Consider the following 21,262-nt stretch of genomic DNA (forward strand, 5'->3'; position numbering starts at 1 on the left):
ACATTGTACGTTCCTATTCAGAACAATGAATCTTAACAATACTGGATAGCGGATTTTTCAGCTAATTATTAAAAAGAAATAGAACCTATATGACCAATTTTCCTTCACATTTATGTACCAAATCGATGTTTTAACTGTTCGAAAACGTTTTTGTTTGGCCGAATGTGTGAGAGCTCCCATTGTCATAGTGGAGAATAATTTGTCGTTTTCCGGCAAACATATGCTTGTGTCCCAACTAGTGGTTGCTCTAATAGTCGCGACATGTCCAGTTATTCTGAAAAAACAGGCAACTATTTGCTGAGAAGTGCTTTGTGCGCGAACAACTTTCGTTGGATTTGGTCCGTCTTGAAATACCCATACAGTCGATAGTTTCGGGTTCATACGTATAGATCTATGATTACTCCACTGTAACAAACTTATAAACGTCTTCTGAAGCATCATTGAATTCTTCAGTATTTCTTTGCACTCATCGACACGAGCTTCTTCTACCGATTAACAAATTATGCGGTATCACCATGGTCAACCTTTGAGAAGCACTTGTAGCATTGATTTTATTGATAATAGAATCCGTTATACAAATTACAAAACTATAGAATGTCAATTTTTTTCACTGGATAAATATTTAATAATAATAATTAATGCGCACAAACATTTTGTTATCGATATTAAACTTACAAGTAAAAACTTCAGTAAACCTCTAACATCATTTACGGTTTCTATGCAAGAAATATAAATAACTTAATGACGCTTTATGAAAGAAGTATCATGTCGTGAAAGTAAATTCATATCTTTATTTTTATTAGGTTAATTTCCGGATAAACCAGGAACAATGTATTGATAATATAAAGATTAATAGGTATAGTTCATTATAAGATACCATAAAATAGTTACTGCTGTCGAGTTGTAAGTTTCATTGAGTTTTATGGTTGAAAATTTTATGGCATGAGATGATTTCCTGTTCATCATCAAAAACTAGTCCTAAGGTATCGGGTTTACATTCAGAATTCATATACATTCTTTATCTTTCTTGTTAATGTATTGAATCCACCCATGATTATGTCTATCTTGTAGAATTTTGCCCATGTTGTATAACATGTTTGTCTTAGTTTTCCTTTCTTATTCTTATACGTATTTTTGTTTCATATATTCTTCTAATCTAATACGTTCTCAACATTTCAGTTGTCCTTGTTTTATGTTGTACTCCTAATTCTTCTCTCATTTTCATATATCTTTTTTTTTTTGAATTATTTCGAATGTCTACTTTTTTGAGAGCGCGCGTATTGCACTCATAAATTCGAATTGGTTGATTAATGGTATTATGTCATTTTATCTTTGTTTCAAGATTTATTTCTGTCTAAAAATTTTTTGAATTGGGTCATTTATTCCCGAATCTTCTTTTCCTGTTCGTCCATACCTTGTTTTCAAATATCTTTCATTTACTTGTTCTATTTGCATTTTATCTTCTAGAACAAACCGCAGGTAAAAAATTAGTATTTGATAGTATTTGACATGTGCTACATGTAAAATGTATGTAAAATAGTATTAATAAAAATCAAAAAGATAAGCCGTATTTAGATTTGCAATAGTAATAAGACGATATGTAGTTGTAGCTGTACTCGTTGAGTGTGTATTCTGATTGATTCAAATACGAAAATCGTAAAACAAATGAAAATAGTGTCTGTTTCTTCATTAAACGATATGGAGTTCCTTTAATACAGGGCTTGATAAGAATCAAATATACTTTGTAGTACTTTGGTTACAATTTTATCTATTTTGTAGCTTTGTTGTGGGTTTCTGATCCTCATAATTCATTGTATAGTCAGAATGCCATTCACAACATCCCTCATTCCGAAAAAACTGAGTTGACAATGATATAAATTTTAAGGTTTCTAATATAGTCTTTCTCTGATATAGTTTCTTTATAAATTTTAGATTCTGAATAACAAACTTTGATTTCAAAATTATCTAAACGGTAAAAAAAAAATTATTTTAGAGAAAAGCATACTTTCTACAATTTTATTCAGTTATTCACTTTGAACGTGGGAAATAATTATTGACTTAAATATAAAACTTGATGGAGAGATTCTGAGTATTTTTGAATCTAGTCGAGTTTGTTGGTTCAGAAGGTGTAGAAATGTTGAATTATAATTATAAATATAAATCAAGCACATTGTTATCAATGAACTTTTACAAAAATAAATACTTACTTGAGTGCAACGACTTGGAGTTGCTCCTCAGGGGACGGTAGTTTATGATCGATACCCTCATCATCTGAAGCAATCGTACCATCTGTAGTGTTTCCATCGGTGAAAGTAGTGCTGGTGATACGACTAGCGCAATCTGGAGTTACAGTTACGTCGCCCAAAGCTTCATTTGAAGTCCAGCGCCGCAGCTCCTCGATTGCAGCGGGCTGAAACAATAATAACAGATTATTTTTGAAATGTAGTTGAAAAATATAAATATTTAAAATATGAAAAATAGGTGGGTTTGGGTATAAAGGGAACATATACTTATTTTCTCCAACTTCTGATATTTGTAGTTAAGGTTGAGTAAAATGAGCAAAATTTGAGGACCGGCAACTATGCTCAAATTCTTTCACCTGATACCCGAAATAATAGAAAATCATATGTTACCAGCAGCTTTGCTGGTCTCTTTCCATTTTCCCCCACCCTTTTCTCTTCTCGGCACGTTGCTGAGTGTATAGTGCTTGGAGTAGTCAGTAGAAACGAATAACAATTTATTTTCGCAAATCTAAGAAATAATATTCAAGTTTTTCGCCCTCGAGTATTTTATTAGTGTGTTTTATTTAAATAATAGCGCCGAAAATGTCCCTACAAGTGATAAATGTAAAGTAGCGAAAACTTAACGAATTGTCGTGTTTGTTTTGTGATGAAACGGGTGATTTAGTCAAAAATCCAAAAACAAAAACTTACATTAGTGAAGAGAAAATAACTCGTCGAGAATTGGCATGACTAAAGCTGGAGAATGCCTCTACTGCCACCTCCTCTACAAAAGCTATAAATATAATATTTCAGGTAGCCAACGTGTTCGGCGGTCATTGAAAAGTGAATTAAAACTTGATACAAATCAAAAATGTTTAATTTGTGGTAAACGAACCAGAATTAAGAACAAAACTATTTTTTATGTTCTGAAATTTTAAATACTACACGAAAAAAATTAGATGATGTTTTCACAGAAATTGGCACTTGCGAACAACCAGCCATAAACATTGTTATCGTAATTATCCAACTATCCCATCGAATTGTAATAATTTCTTTTCAAGCACTAATAATAAGTTACACCTTGTTCATTTTCCATGTACTGCTGCCCATAGATATGTACAAATAAATGAAGTTTGCGAGTTATATATTTGTGGAGGATTTGATGACAACAAAATGTTTTAAATTACAATGTTTTTTTTTTATTTTTTGAAGTACCTGGCTTGAATTCTAACCCTTTAGAAGCGGAGTCAAGGATGTTGGTCACATATTTCACGCAGTGAAAATCGAAGTTGTCCACATCATAATCATTAGCGCTGATACAGATGATTTCATTCTCGGTATTTACTTCTGATACAAGCTTGAATGTCTAAGCTGTTAAGGTTTATGGTACGACGGTTCCTATAATAAGAAATTCATTTCAGGATATCATCTGGCTGCTCAATCCCTTTGAGAAAATCTTTGTGGTACTTTGCCAGCATGATACGATTCGACTAGCAGATTTGGCTCCAAAAAAAGTGCTTTAAAAGCTGCATCATTAGATTATGTACAGGAAACTGTGAAGCATTTGGAAAATCAACGACCCACGACAAATGAACAATCATCCACTGCCAGAATTGTTGATTCAACCTCGTAAATATGCATCCAAGTGTGATACGTATTGAATGTAATTCTTTATGCAAATGCGTAAATAACGATTGTCAGAATAAAAAATATTGATAATTATAATTTTGTCTTTTATGGCATGTTCATGCAATTCAATTTTTTATTAATAATTATTGTTTTTTATTTTGAATTTTCCTGTTCTTTTTCCACTTGACTAGCTGTATCTTTAATCTTAGAAATCAATTGAAAATTCTCACTAAAATAATCGTTATAATGATATCGAAGCCATATGCTCAGTCCATAGACTAGATGTTTAAGGGAGTGGGGAGTAAAGCAAAAATGGACCAATACGACTCCTGATAACACAAAGAATCATAATCTGCACGCTTTTTCGAGTTCCAAACCATACACCAAATACGGTCCTCACATTTAACGCACTTAACTGCATCCAGCGCCCGGTCTAATTCATAAAATCCATTTTGTGATTCAAATCTTCAAAAGTTGTATAATGTATCTTTGCCTTTTTCATTTTTCATAAGAATTTTTGTCTATCGTTTTTTAATTTCTATTAATATTTAACAAACATAAAGTCTGTCTGTTCCTTACACCTGTTGTAGCGAATTTTCGACGGCATTTTCTTAAATGGTAATTTTAAAACTAATTTAGATAAGCAGTAGCCATTACTGTAATGAGAGAAACCGAGTAAATAGTGTCATCGCCCTTGGAGAATAATTCTGGTCGTGAATCTTCAAGTTTATCCCAGAGACGTGTTATTTCAGGATATGCTAAAATATATTTGTCTAGATGTCTATTAGTTAGACGAGATTCATGAAGTACATTTTGAATATATAGGAGGCTTGAAGTACACTTTGTACAGGTTATGAAGATAAAAATTAATGTACTTGTATGCAGTTTCTCCAAGTATTTAGATATATGAGAATAATCCCAGAAAAACCTGATTTGCTATATCGTTGGTTCCTCAACTGTTTTGTTTCATAGACTACTTTCAAAATTTTGCTGGATGCGGTAGGCCCCCTGCAGCTACATTATTACCATTTCCCAAGTCTTGAAAAAAGTGAAGATTAGATCTACCTATCGAAACTTGCATTGTGACGAATTAACAATTTAAAACAAAAAGCTAGAATTGATTGCTTGATAAGGTCAATTATTTGATAATAAAATCAACAAATTTTCACTAACTTTACTTTTTTTCAAACCTACAGGAACTCACAGCACAAGAACCAAACAATTCTTACAAATTTTATTTACAAAACTTCCCATTTGGAGTGGAAAAAAGAAATATAGTATATTTCCTTGTGTTGTAGGTATTTATTCAAATATATAAATTATTACTGGTTATAAAAGTCGTACTATAATCAAAATTAGACACTTATAACGTAATGTAACTTCTACAATGAGAATTTTTAAAAAATATAATTTCAATAAGAGGAATGTTCTTCATGCATTTTTGTCTTTTCGAAAGTCTGGAAACACTGGCCTAATATCGATTCAGTTTTCTTTATGAAATTCCGGAAACAAATGAGTAACGTTTATCCTTGACATTCGTATTTATATTGATGGAGAATCAACCAAGTTCATGCAAGATTGCAAGCACATACACCAGAAGTCGTATTAATTTGCGGACGGGACGACAGCTGGCGCGGCAACGACGCGTTGTACTGATTATGGAATATGCAAGTTTTTACCAAGTAACTATCGTTGAGCTTCTTAAAATATCTGCCTCTATTGATGCGAGAAGTCGAGCCAACATTTTAGTTTTTCACTATCGCTTACGATTGTGGACCCTATTTTTTGTTACACCCAACGTAGACCCCTATCGAGTCTCCCGTGGACTCCTAGTGATCCACCTGGACCACTTTGGGTGCTATATAAACAACGTTTGACTTGCTTCAAGGATAAACGCTTTCGTGACTCACGAAAACAACTACGTTTTTCTGAGAAAATGCTCAAGTTATTCAACGGAGACAGCTTTTAAAAGACATGGACCATTTAGCTTTTCTTGACAAAGAAGGCGGGAAAAGTTCTATCTGAGGCAGCGAATGAATACGCATGATTTAAACGACGAAACGCATAATCGCGAAGATGAGAAGGTACAGCCATCTACTTATTCGAAAAAAAATCTCCACAGAACAACTAGAGAAAGGACAAAACATACATTACTATGAGGTTATGTCAGTATGGTGTGCAAATGCTGTAGAGTTTTCCCGTGGTTGAGCTTTCAACTTAAAACATGAAGGATAATAAATGTCAAGTGGACGTATTTGTCCCATTATAAGATCACTGATTGTTATAAAAGCTAAGAAATTTAATATCAGGAATACAAATTTCAGGAGGTCTAGGAGGTCAATCAAAGACTATAATCCCAATAAAAATTATTTTTTTATGAATATATCAATGTAGATAAATTTCTAAAGTCAATTTAGGGAAGGCGTCCTTAACTCCTTGAACATACGAAATTTTGACTTGGAAACGAATATACTTAAAGACTGTCAAGGAATATCTGAAGATATGTTTTCATCCTCTTTTCCGAATTACTCTTAATCCATCCGCACGTGACCCATTCACCACAGTCTCGCATGTTTTATATCCCATGGACACGTCTGTGTTCTTGTACAAGGTAGCAAATTTTTGATTTTGACGAATCTTCCACTGGTTATTTTTTTAGGGCCATATATTTACTTTTTTCAAAGACTAAAAGTTCTTACGCGCATCCTAAAATGACCTGAATAAAAACTTTTCCTATACATACATACGAAATTGTGAGTCGAACAACAATTTAATTACGGACCATCAAGAAATGTCGATCTTAAGAAATTTATTCATCACTATTATCCTCAGCACGATAATCGATGACTGGATGTCAGTGGCGATGGTAATTCCTTCCAGTGGTCTCTATCAAGGGCAGCTGTCCACCAAAGCTCCATGTCAAGAATACTGGCATCTTCTCTGATACACCACCGGGTTTGCAACCAAGGATAATTTTCGAAGACAAGTTTTCCACTATGAGTTTTGTACTCTACTGATTATTTTATCTCACTATGCTTTATATTTTATCTTCTGTCAAAGACTACAACATTCGTCTCTAGAGCTTTTATCATCGTCCTTGGACATATAAGGACTTTGTAGAGGTTGATCTAGGTAGTGTGTTTGATAAGTTCGTGATAACAAAGATAAGTATTTTTGTTACATCTTTGCCAATATCCTCATTAGTTGTTATTACTGAACATAAATGTTTGTTAGTTGTTAAGATAATTTATTGTAATAATGTAATAACGTAGCTCAGCTTTTAACAGCTCAGACTGCAGTTGGCTCGCTGCTCTTACAGAGTAAATAGTGGTACATGATCTAATATGATTTCAATATAGGTTCAAGTGTACAACAAACGCGTGAGAGAGTGAGAGAGTAAGAGGAGTGAGAGAGTAAGAGAGAGAGTGAGAGAGAGAGACGGATATCGCTTGATGATAAAGCACGTGCTGGGAGGCCCATTTGCTGTTTGATCCACAGCAGTAGTTCAATTTAACATGATTTTCTACACATGGTAAACATGTTCACATACCTAATATTCCTACCTTCCACTAAAATTTACAAACACTAACAATGGCAGAAAAGAGAAAATCTGTCAAGAAAGTTATGTACAGAGTTTTCTTTCGTACTACAAGATTAGTGAAAACATTTAAGCTAGAAGATTAAAGTATAGTTACAGTAAACTCGTATAACACAAAATGTTTATCTGCAGATCTTGAGTTAGTGAATTTTTACGTGAAATTAACGTAACAGTCATTGAACACCTTCCCTATTCGCCTAATTTATTTGGCCGTGGTCTTCAGCTATTCTTTAACCTACGGGAACATTTCTGTGCTTGACGTTTCGCGAAGGAGGATAAGATAGGTTAAGCAATCCATTACTTCTTTGGGAGTGCATTGAGGTAGAAGATGATTACTTTGAACATAAAGTATAACTTTTATATAACCAAAGATCAATAAATTATTAATCTAAAAGTATTGTTACGAACATGTACTGCGTTTTTCTGTTACCGACGCTATATCTTCAACTCTACAAGGGTGCTTTATAAGGATGTTTAACTACAAGTGAAAAAAGAACAGTGTGTAGAGATTTTCAATATTTTATTTCACTATATTTCATTATATAACGATCAAAACGAGAAACAAAAACATCAGTGATTGATAATGCTTATCAAACACATGTACCTTGTGTCATTGAAGATTTGTTTCCAGATTGTCGACATTGATAAAGATAATGATCGGACTATAATAATTAGTAACACAATTGGTTATCATTATTGTGAATTCAAATCGTACTAAAAATACCATTGAATTACACTACTGTGAACCTAAAGAACAGGTCATTACATTCAAGGTCAATGATTGGGAGGTGTCTAGAGTTGTATTTACAATGAAATTTTATTCATTTCTTTTGCATATATTTGCATATTACATCACCTCGACGAGCTAATTTAATGTTTTAAGAAATGTATACTGAGCCTGTCAATACAGACATGAATATATTTAATACATAGAGCTTTGAATAAATAATATAGTAATTATTTATATAATATACAGGTTGATCCAAAATTAATGGATAAATGTACCTACTCACCATACTAGTTTCGATATCGATATCAACCTTCGTCCTAATTTTCCTCCTCTTGGCACCAAGCACTGGGGTACATACAAAGAATCTGGAACTTCGAAATCCATCACGACGCCATCTATCGAGTTGGCGCATAAGATGTACGGGAGTTTTGGTGGCCGTTTCATAAAGGGTTCGTAACGCTGTTGGCCGAGTATCGGGGACAAAAAGATTCGTCACGAGGGGTTGTTTGGCAGTGAAGTGGTTTTTGAATACGGCAAATGAAGCGATATCGCTTTCAGCTGAAACAAAAGATAATATTAGTTTAAAGATGAAGTCCCATAGATACATAAACAATTAATTACGGTTAAAAAATGCAAGGTGATAAGTGAAAATAAGACAGATTTCAGTATAATTTCTACCAATATTGAGGAGCTTGTCATATCGGTGAATAGATTTGGAATCTCTGTCGTCAAATAATTCTTTGTGAAATGTGAAATATATTAAAATTGGCACAATGAAAGTCTAAAAATCCTTTAGAACACATGCGTTGTTTATTTAGTTATTCAAATATTTCGAAAAATTCTCTGTGTTCTGCCAAACAACAGAATATTAAAAAGTTCCAATCCTCAGTTATTTACATCCTAGTGCAAGAGATATAAGTTTCAGATGTACTCAAACAATTTTTTTACCAATTCTATATAAAAAATCCAATTCCCTAATCTGTGCTCAAAGCGCTGGCCTAGAAAATACCTGAATTGTAACTCGGTTAATCTACTTTAAAAACACTGTAATAACTAACACTGCATCGAGATATCACTTCTTTACCGCCCAGATTACTTTTATTGCTCATCACAAATCTACAATATTCAACTAACTTCTCTACACTGAGCTTCTGCCTTATATATGCTTTTGCAATACTTCTAGAGCATTGCAGAACTTCTTAAGTGTCTAACAATGGACAACTTTTGTCTAGAATATTCTCTCCGTTACAGTTAACTTCTTATAGTCCAAAATTCGGTTACCCAATAATATATGGAGTTACCCGCCTTATTTTATAGTTTCGGCGACGTTAGACAGCATGCAGCTGTATGCCCGTCGCATTATAGTTATACCACATCACGTTATGCTCGGCTACGGAAAGTGGTGTGCGGCTGTTTACCTGTCACATTATTAAAATTAACAGATATCTGACCAGTGTATGAAGAACATATATCATTGCTATTAATTTCCTAGAAGTAAGCCTGATATATTTAGACCAATTGGGGTGATTAAAGAGCATTAAATCCAATTATTTTACATCTTGATCTTCATTTTATTTATTACTTTGAATTCAGTTTAAATATAATTTCAAATCAGCATTGATACACGTTTTTTCTTACATATGTCGTCAACAATGGCATAATTCTAGCACAGAGGTTTGTACATCTTAAGTCTAAAAACATATAAGTGTCTATAGAAGAGGTACAAGTGAAGAACATTAAAGCACTCCAAACTTGTTTTTTAGGACATCGCTAAGAATATTTTCACTTAATTAAACGAAGTTCAAAGTACAATTGATATAGACTTATTTAATATACAGTGCCTGTGCAATTGTTACATTATGTATAGCTGCTCTCCTCTGAACTAGGTGGCTTTAACAACATTGAAGGTTCAAAAAGGAAAATAGTATTTAACAAAGAGCTGTATTTTTGGTGAAAAAAAAATATGAAAAGTGTGTTACATCTGCTATGCAAATCAATTCGCTAGAATTTCCCAATTTATTAGTTTGTGTTTATTAGGTTCTTTTGACAATAAAGGATTGTAAAAGTATATGCTTTTAAACTAATTTATGTTTTTAATTCAAAACACAATAAGGTACTGTACTTGTAGTCACATCAAGTAAAACTTCAAGAAAGTTTTGTTTATTGTAAGTTAGATACAAAAGGGAAATGGGGATAAAATGGATAAAATGGACGAAATGTACGAGAAGTTTCACGAACAAAACCAATGTTTTGATAAAAAAATTCAACATTTTGCTAGCGTTGCTCTGGTGCCAAACCAAAACAAAACAGAAGGCAAGTACCAGCTGATCAAATAAAGCAGTGTTGCTAAGTTGTCAACCTATAAAAAAGCCTAGTAATATAGTGGTTTCTTGGTATTTAAATGGGTTGATTATTCCAATTACACAGACCAAAAAAATTTGTTGTGTTGAAAAATCAAATATTTTAGAATAACAAACACCTAATAATAAGCAGAAAAAAGATATAATTTATTGAACAATTATTCTGGTATGCTATTAGTCTAAGATCCCACCGCTCGATCTTGCAGGTATATGTTTTTTTGATAAAATTGATTTTAAAGGAATCTTGAGAATGATTTTTGTGAAACTTTCGCCCCAGGTAAGTGGAAGCGCAAGAGAGAAGATGCACGCATTGTTACGTGCGATGAATAAGGACAAAGCTTGGCAGCTGCGACACTTATACAGTTTAGGCATTTCGTAGTTTCATTTCATTATGCCCAAAAATTGATGTTTAATAAATAATAAGTGAAAAAATAATAAAACTTAATTTTCACAACTTTATGCTATTGTTAACGTAACAAAGCGTGCATCTTGTCTCTTGCGCTTCCACTTACCTGGAGCCAGAGTCGTTCACAAAAATCATGGTAAGCTTTGTTTGCGGCCATTATGCAACTCGCAACTATGGATTTTCATGTTCAATGTATATAAAACTTTAATTTTGCATAAAAATTAAAAAAAAACGGTGAATGCAGTTAATTAACAATGATATACCTGTTTACACCTGGCAACCCTAATGCTAGGGCCGACTGAGAGATGGAAACCATTTTTATTTTGACATATAGCTGCAAGTCATATTAGTATATTATTGACATTAAAATTAATTACAGGTAATTGTGGCTAATTTTTTTATCCTTAATCCATTCCATACATACTCAACATTCCTTTAAAATTAATTTCATCAAAAAAACAGAAACCTGCAAGATCAAACGGTGAGATCTTAGACTATATGCAAAAGAATTTACTAGTAAACAGGATCGTTTTAACGTCAAAAATTAAAAATTTCATACCTCCAGACCCTCGGTAGACTTTATACCCTACTTAAAAAGATGAAATTACACCTATTCCTGTCGGCGTTATTAGTTTATTAATGGATATTCTAAATCTCACCAACTTGTTATATGATATAATTATACGTATAATTATGTATATTAAATTTATTTGCACTTAAAACAATTGAGAGAACCAGTAAACCGCATACATAAATCATTTACAAAAGGAAGATATAAACTTTTTTTAAGCCTAAAAGAAAAATATAAAACTTTCATCGTAAATCACAAAATGAAATCCGCCTTATTTTGTTTTTAAATGAGTTGACGTTACATTAAAAAGTTTTTCATTTTGTTCATGAACTTTCACTTTTTACGTTACGTCTCTTTATCATTTTTGTGTGACATATTGCAGAGGGAAGTGACTCGTATAAAAAACGATGTAATTCCATACTCATACATAAACCTAAGAGTTCCATTTAATGGGTGTAAAGATTTATAGGTAGAGTTTATAGTTAAACGCCCATAAGTACGCCCACTGAAATTTTTTGTGGAGCAAACAACCGTTGTTGATATTGCGGACACGCGGTGTATTGGTATCGGCGAGCAATAGTTTTGCGTTGTAAAGAAGTAATGATTTTAAATTTTTATGACAATACTTTTTTTGACGTTACTGCTTATGAAGCAATCCAACCAAAAAGACTTTCAATGCATCTTTGGAGAATTAAGGATCTATTTGAACAGGTTAACTGCGTTTCTGAAATACATATGTAAGTCCCGAAATTGTGCATTACCGGTCACATGGGGCCGGTGGTTTGATGCGGACATGGTGCGATACCCTTCTTCGGGGCCAGATAAGGGGCCATCCATAAAGTAATTCACACGTTAATGGGGAGGGGAGGGTATCACCGAAGTGTGACATCGTGTGACAATGGGCATTGTGACGTCACATGTTGAAATTTAAAATACGCAAAGTTTGGATGTGCATTGAAAATTTAAAAAATTTTATGAAATGTTGGACTTTATGTTGATTTTATTAGATTATTATTTAATAAAAAAAGTAAGAAATGAAAATAGCTGTTTACTCTCGATTATTTTTAAATACATACATAAATTTAAAAAATGTGTGATGTCACATCAGGAGGGGGGGGGGTTATAAAAATGTGACAGCCTGTGACAAGGACGGGGGAGGGGTTCAAAATTCCTAAAATTCGTGTGACGTACTTTATGGATGGCCCCTAAAGACATAATTAGCTTTTCAGTTTTTATATTTCTATGATATAAATTATAAAAAGTTTAAGATCAACTATTAAAAGGGAAAACATGTAAGAACTTTATCTGTTATCATCCGTTTTGTGATCAATTGTCGTGTTGAGTTTTTAATGTGTCAGGTAGTTTACTATTTTTTACAGATTTAGATAAAAACATCAAACAACATGAAATACCTCATAATGCTTTAATACTATTTTGAAATAAAAAAATTTTATAAACTAAATATTTAGCCCCAGAAATACTAACTATTTAATGCTATTAAAGCAAGATACACATATTCCTGGTTGTCAAGGACATGCATTGCTTTTTACCTTTGTAAGAAAGTTACTTGTATTCTTGCTAGAATGTGTTTCTCTTAATATGATAGCATCCTCCTGCATTGTCTTCTACTGTTCTTTCCTGACCCGGACAGTTTAACAAAGGTATGTAGAACTCTTTTTTTGGGAGTAGTGATTTTTTCGTGTACTACTAGAGTAACAAGTAACTCCAGTGCCAATTTTCATCTAAACCCTATTATAGACAATTTTAAGAAGAAGTAACCTTGATATAGATAATTCAAGAATTTACAATAGCGGTTCCGAGCAAAAGTTGAAAGCAAAATTTTCGGTATCATTTCAAGACTTTCTTAATATTTTTTTTTTATTTACTTTCTGATCGATGAAATCTACTCCCATCTATATCATGCCACTCATTTTCATCATCATTTGCAGATTCCGATACACCCTCATATCCATTTTCTGTCTCAATATTATCATAGAATAAATCACTGGTACTGTTCCAGGAAACGGATGATGAGATCTATTGTTCAACTACAGCTCAACTACATCGTTTTTTATTCAGAAGAATAAATAAAAGGCAAGTTATAATGGAGCTAGATCGGGAAACCCAACGATAAACTACTCAGATGGTACTACGCCTATGATACACCTAGGATGGATGACAAAAATTGTAATGTTCAACAATTGTTAGGAACTGTAATATGTATAATTTTTCAAAGGAATACTTTTGTGACAAGGGAAACAGGTCACTAAGTAATTCGGCTTCCATCTTATTATTTATTGTATTATTTAATCCATTTGTTGATAAAGACGGAAGTTGAAAATGTAAGCGCTGAAAACTGGAGAAAATATATTCAATATGTGAAAAATTGAGATGTATAGATGTATGCAGAAAAATACTTTAGTATGGGGCCACATTTAAAGAAAACTGTAAATGCGAATGCAATTTAAAACCAAATTCACAATAGATGATTGAAATTTGTAGATTATTATAATAAAATTTTTAAAGAATCTAAAAATGTAAGCTGAAATCGATATATAGAAAAAATGCGAACGAATTGTCTTTCGAATGTTTATTTAGATCTCAATTTTATTGGTAGTGAATAGAAAAGATAGGAAAGAAAATTAAAAAGTATTGATAAAATTGATAAACATGAAAAAAAATAAATAAAAAAAATAAAATAACAAGATACGTGATTTTCAAGAATGGGAATCCAATAATAGACTATTTTTCACTTTTTTCAAAATTTTCTAGATTAGGTTAGGTTATGTTTTTTGTATTATGAAAGTTCTTGCTATTTCATGAAAATACCATATTTTTTAGTAATTAATTGAGAACTTAATGAAAAACTACGTGGGTGGGTTAATTAATTTATTTTGAGTATACAGTTTGTCCAATGATTGGCCTCCCTTTCAAAGAACAAAAGCTTTATTTGTGTTCCCGAATTTGCTGTACTACAATTTAGTGAGTCTCCTCGACACCCTATATTTCCTTTTTTATTCAATATTTCATAGAATTTTCTCCGATTTTTCATTCCTTAGACTTTTCATATGTTTTTGTGATAATTTTAGACCTGTTTTAGGTCTTAAATTATTTCAAAAATATTTCACTAAAATAAAACACCAAAAAACATATTATTATTGATTTGCAGATAGCGAAATTGAACAACGTAATAACTAGTAATAAATAAAATGTGATTTATATATTTATGTGTTAATATATTGTGTATCATTTAGTAGATTCCAAATTAAAAGTCCCATCATATTAAAATTTCAAACACAACAATGTAAACCAAATATATCCTGTATTAAAATCGAATAAATTTCATTAATTCCTTTAATCTTTAAACTAGAAGGAAAATTACAGGTATATATTATAATTTAGGACTTTCGAAATAGGAATATAGGAAAAATTATTATAGCTTTGTTTCTAATATGTAGGCTTAAAAGATGAAATTTTTTATTACTTGGGAGATTTTGTATGCGAAATTTACTGTACCTTATTTAGATTTCAGAGTGAAAATAAACTTCAAATATGATATAATTGAACAGAAATTTCTATTTCTGTTTTTTAGCTCATCAAGATAATATCTCTATCTAAGTAATCGATATTAATACTTTTTGTTCCAGGTTCAATTTAATAGAACGTGGAAATTGTATACGACGACATCGTTTTTGAGGAAGAAAAAACTCTTATTGGCCATATAAAGAGAGCATGATGTTTTTGTAAAAATGATTGATCAATAAACGAAAATCATGAGGAAAAATAGTTTTTACTTTAGAGAAAACAGGCATCAAAGGGAAAGGCATGGTGTTTCTTTTATAGAGCTGACACAAGCCAGTTAGAAAAATTAATTGTAAAATAAGGACACCTTTTTTAAATTTCATATGAACTTTTCAAATAGGTGTATCAAATAAGACATTTTAGACATGACTAGAAGGAAAGCGTTTCCAAATTAACGTCAATACCAATAAGAATTCATTGGTGGAGTTGAAATACTTGTCCGCCGCTGTTTCAATTTTTTTTGGTGATTATGTTGAGAAATAAGCTCACAATGGAAATTAGTAACTCACTTCGTAGTCTATAAAACTTTTGATAATAAATATATTGATTACAATGTATTTTTCGTTTTCAAAACATTTTCCCTACTATTGCTTTTGGTAAACGAATCAATGAAGAATAAAACGGAAATTAGTTGTATCAGCTTAAATAAAATCGAACAGAAGTTGGGAATCATCAAATAAATTTCTTGTATATATTGGAAGTAACCATAGAATAGAAATGACTACTCGATGATAAATTAAGGAAAATATAAAAGACTGATTAGCACCTTACATTCTTTTTGAATTTAATGTTTTTTCCAATAGATTCTTTATTTCATTCTGCATCTGGATAAAAAATTTTGTTAAAAAAGAGTGACAGAATCTTTTATATGAAATTATTATTAGACATGTAGGGACAAACAATTCCATTCACTTTTATAAGGTAACCCTAATACTTTCTAAAGGCGAAATAGGAACTTTTGAAACCTTTTTTAGAGTTATGTGAACTGATTCTCGACGAAATTCTATTATGTCTTTTATGATTCAATCGAAATGGTTTACAAAACAATTATCAAATTATAAAGAACACATTAAATTATTAGCATTTATGTAAATGAAGATTAATTCCTCATTGTTATTGGAAATTAATTCCTCCCCTTTATAATAACTTCCATAAATGCATAACCAATCGCTTTTATAACAAGAATAACAACTATAAACATAAATTCGTGTAATGGTGATCGAATAATGGAAACTGCATTACTGGTATTATTGATTGGTACGTCAATCCTAATAATGCATTATCGTGGATAACAATAAAATTCATTGTAAATGTCACGCGTTTCATGTTGAGAGTTTATTATGAAGAAGACGTATTAAAGACACGACATAAGACTTCCGCGTACGCAGTAAATATTTTTGAGTTAAAATTGTATCGTTTACAATTGCAGAAGTTGTTTATATAAGGGAAAATCAAAAATTTACTTCGTTAGTACCACTAAGAGTAACGATAAGAAGGTTTGTTATTTCACAATAGTTCGAAATTACATCAATAAAAGATGACACATGATTCATTTTAATCATTGCTTCTTTATGCGATATTATAGTGGAGGGCTTAAGCCAGAATATCGGAGAAAGCTAATAGGTACTGGAAGTATTGTTCATTCTAATTATTTTCAATAATTCCCAGCTTTCTCAAATTTTTTTCCTGCCAAGTTAATATTTAGATCTTGACAGTTTTTTCCATATCTCATTTTTTCCAGAGATTTATTTTTCTTATAATTGTTTGGGCATTTTTCCACTTCATTTTATAATTCAATATTCATTGTTAAATATCTTGGTGTCTACATTTAGAACTGTAAAAAAACGTCTGTTACATTAATAGAGAATACTGGCGTTGATGTCCTAGCTCTCGACAGACTTGGACCTTCATAATTATCAGTGCTGTTTAAGTTTGTACAGTTTTGTCATATTCAAAATATTGTTATCAGTACAATACGTATAAGATCACTTTAATCTTCACTTCTGTATACGATATCAAATGGAAGGAATTTCTGCAATTCCAAGTAAGATCACTAAATTTTTGAAGGTTTAGAACTTTAGAAAAACATTTGTCACATTATTCGAGAATACAGGAGTTGATGACCTAGCTCTAGACAGACTTGGATAGTCTTAACGATTTTCTGTGCTGTTTAAAGTTTCATGGTGTCGTGTTCGAAGCATTGTTATCAGTTTTAAGTTTGACATAATTTTTGGATTTTATTGTTTGAACCATGTCCAATTATTAGAGTCTGTAAACCGCTTATTGTGAATGATATAGTTTAGTCGAACGATCCGTCCTAACGGTTAATCCGAATAGTACAGGAAATTCTGGAAACGATGCAATTTTAATCTTGGATTATCAACGCTTTTGATATTAACCTCACCTTCCTTCTCACTGCATCAATTAATATGCAGATGTTAGCTAAACCGAAATTCAATTTCAGTTTTGAAACCCACACGTTGCGTTCGTAAATATTTTTATATCAACTGATAAGACTCGGAGGCTTTCAGTTTCGACCATGTTTGCTGTCTGTTATGTTTTTGATAAATTATATTGAATGTGTTTTACGATCAAAGGCGTTTTGAGAACGAAGCATCTTAATGAGAGATCAATGATAACAATTTTATTGGTTAAGCGACCTGAAGTTTATTCGGCAAAGAGGTTTTTAAATTTAATATCAATTAAAATAAGAAAAGTAATTTACGTAATGGAACAATAATTACGTTGGTACGCTGTTTAGCATTTACCATAAATTTCTCAACATATAAATTATAAAAAAGATGCGTAATCCTTCAATCTAAATTTTTTTAACCCTCCGGCACTCGCGTAGGGGAGTTGAGATCTTAACCGTTGATATATTTTGAACTGGTTTAGATAAGTACGGCTCATTCCACAGTTTGTAGAGTGTTACACAAAGCAATTAAAATATCCGATCCTCAATCCTTAATTGTTTCATTAGAGATAAATACACATCTATAATTTCGTTATTTAAATGGAGGGAATTCACATTTTATAAAATATATTAAATGTCTATTTGAACTTCAAAAATTTTTCATTTCATATTACCGTTATATAGAATTATTCATCTAAACATTGTTAAATTAATACTTGCAAATGTTGCCTTAGAAAAGTAAGGGTTTACGATCACAGTGGACCGAAACAAATTTTCAATAAGCTTTATTGGCCATTGAATGTAAGAGTCAATAAACTCAAAAAGATTTAACAAATCAAGAACTTGAGTCTTTACATGATTAAAAATATAAATAAAAAGCAGCCTAGACCAGTTCCATGCATAAACAAAATATTGCGTTACCATAGCAACGAGCAATAACTTATTAGAAGTGGCAGTGTGAAGTTTGACGTCAAAAAAGTAAACCAGAGTTACGCAATAAATTAAAAGAAACAAGATGTCCACCGAAATTGTGAAAATCTAGTATCGAGCCATCATCAAGTACCTGTATTTAAAAGGGTTAAGAGGTAAGCAGATTTACGAAAATATGCTCAATAACCTTGGTCATAAATTTCCTTCGTATGCAACCGAGAAAAATTGGATTGCAAGCTTCAAAAGAAGTAAATTTTCCATTAAAGATGATGATCGATCGGGGTGGCCAGTTTCTGTGTCAGTCCCCGAAAATATCGATGTAGTTCATGACATTATTTTATCAGACCGTCGAATTGGGCAAAAACGGATATCTGAAGCATGAATATTTCATACGAACGCGTTCATCATATAGTTCACGTCAATTTGGACATGAGAAAAATTGCTGCAAAATGGATGAATGTTGATCAAAAGCGTGCAAGGGTAGAAGCTATGGATGAGACTTGAGTACATTTCTACGATCCAGAAACAAAGCAACAATCGATGGAATAGCGACACTCTGATTCTCCAAAACCTAAGAAGTTTCGTGTCCAAAAATCTGCTGTAAAAGTTCTTGCTTCAGTTTTTTGGGATTGTCATGGAGTAATCATGATTGATTTTTTGGATAAGAGTAGAACAATAACTGGATATTATTATTCGACATTACTACGGGAAAAAATTAAAGAGAAAAGACGCGGAAAGCTATCTAAAGGTGTTTTGTTTTAGCAGGACAACGCCCTTGCACACATCTCATGTTGCCATGCAAAAAATTCGTGATTTAGGCTTTGAATTACTAGAACACCCCTCTTATTCACCAGATTTGGCCCCGTCCGACTATCATCTCCCCTCAACTGAAAAAAGTTTAAAAGATTGTAAATTTTCTTCCAACGAGGAGGTAATAACAGCTGTGGAGGTCTGGTTTGCAGAGCAAGAAGAAACATTTTTTTGAAAAGTCTAGAGACCCTGCAGGTTCGCTGTAATAAATGTATCCAATTAAGAAGAGAATATGTTGAGTAATAAAATATTTTGACATTGAAACTTTTTTTGGTTCTATAGTAGGCTAAGAATTTTTTCATCCTATATCCTCGTATACCTCATATCTTTCCGCACGACAAATGATTAGCTGCTTTGTATTGGTTGAAAGCCTTCTTAAATCGTCATCCGGAAATCACTAATAGGTGGGTGCAAAATCTTCATCCGGCTAGAGATGAATAGGTACCTATATTGTAAAAGATTACTTCGACAAACTTAGAACAGCAGTAGCAAAGCGAGTGTTCTTAACGTCCCAGTGCACGGAGAAAATTTGACAGTGGTTTCTTGCGGCAGCGCTAGTGAAGTAAGAATTTCCTCAGCCATTTCATTAAAAGGACAAATGCCAAAGCCAAAGTGGTGCGACCACCTACCACCAGGAATCCTTAGTATAATGACACAACAAGAAAGCATTAAATGGTTATAACACCTAGGGAAGTATAAACTGCCTGGAAAGCGTCTCCTAATTTTTGATGGTGCTTTTCATGTCACTTAGATACATCTAATGTAGAGACAGCTGACACATATGACATTAAACTGTTTTGCCTCCCGAATAACACGACCCATGAACTCCAGACCATGGACAAAGCTGTTTTCAAAGCTTTTAAATGTCATTGGAATGAGCGAGTGCTTTTGTACTGGACACGTCATAAAGAAAGAAGCAAACCAAACAGATATTTGGACTTGAGTTTGACACCAAGTTACAAGTGGATTTTCTTTACCTGTCATATTATAAGTAGTATTTCCAGAGGTAAATGTACAGTGAATTTGTTATTTATGTTTTCGTCGAGGTAATAATCGGCAACTGCGGTTGATTTCCACTCTTCAAGTTTTTTTACGGCAAGTTGCCGATGAATAACGAAATGAGTGAAATTCAGAGGATTGAAATATATTATTACATCGATTTGTAAATATTATTTCTATTGAAAAAACTAAGAGCTCTTATTACTTGTCTCATTCTCTTAGTTAAACTACTACTGAAATTGTGAATAAATGAACACTAAATATTTGTACATAAAATATTCCTCAGTAACAAATATTCCTTCGTTGGTATAGTTTATTCTGGACAAACACAATTGACTCTTACTTTTATCGTGTAAAGTTCAATTTTATGTATGGTTTAGGAATGGTTAACGTTAAAGACCTGATAATAGTTCATATTTTGTAGTTGGTATTTTGCGCAGCAAGGAAACTTTCGTAAATCAGAGCATTTTATAATTTTCGCAGTTAATCGTATAAAAGTTGAATTTTATGTAAAGTTAAAACGTGTTTAATTTCTATAGACGTGATAACGCTCCATATGAATTGTTTATTTTCGTATCAATAGGTCAATAAACGTATTAAACGCAACATACTCGCTAACAAAAGTTAATTTTCAGGTTCAAAAATAGGATGTATACGTACTTTTTATAAATGATATGGGTGCAATATTCCAGAGAGGTTATTAATATGCTAGACCAGATTCCTTTTTGAAAATCGCTCTAATACTAAGAGGTTTTGAAGTATTGCATAATGTATATAGAAATGAGAAATGAGCATGGAGATTCAGTTATGATTATGAGTTATATCAAAATTACAAGGGACTATAGATCTAAGAGTTTGTCAGGATACAGAGATATAGATGGGCAGGCCATATAATGCGAATAGATGAACATAGAATTTAAAAGACCTCGGAGAAGGTAGCAGGAAGAAGTCACAGAAGAGGCAATATGTATTTTAAATATATGCAATTGGATGAGGACAACTCTGGATAAAA

General features: G+C 32.2%; 1 protein-coding gene across 1 annotated transcript in view; it reads right to left on the reverse strand.

Annotated features, from left to right (window-relative positions):
- The window catches only part of LOC130448760 (serine-rich adhesin for platelets), a 262,356-nt gene that overhangs the window by 44,266 nt on the left and 196,828 nt on the right, over window positions 1-21,262 (reverse strand). Inside the window, exons 2-3 of the mRNA XM_056786265.1 lie at window positions 8,463-8,737; window positions 2,208-2,410 (exon numbers count right to left, since the gene is read on the reverse strand). Of these exons, the coding sequence (XP_056642243.1) occupies window positions 2,208-2,410; window positions 8,463-8,737 (478 nt within the window). The remainder of the gene's footprint in view (window positions 1-2,207; window positions 2,411-8,462; window positions 8,738-21,262) is intronic.

This window comes from Diorhabda sublineata, chromosome 9, assembly GCF_026230105.1.
Source record: "Diorhabda sublineata isolate icDioSubl1.1 chromosome 9, icDioSubl1.1, whole genome shotgun sequence".
NCBI lineage: Eukaryota > Metazoa > Arthropoda > Insecta > Coleoptera > Chrysomelidae > Diorhabda > Diorhabda sublineata.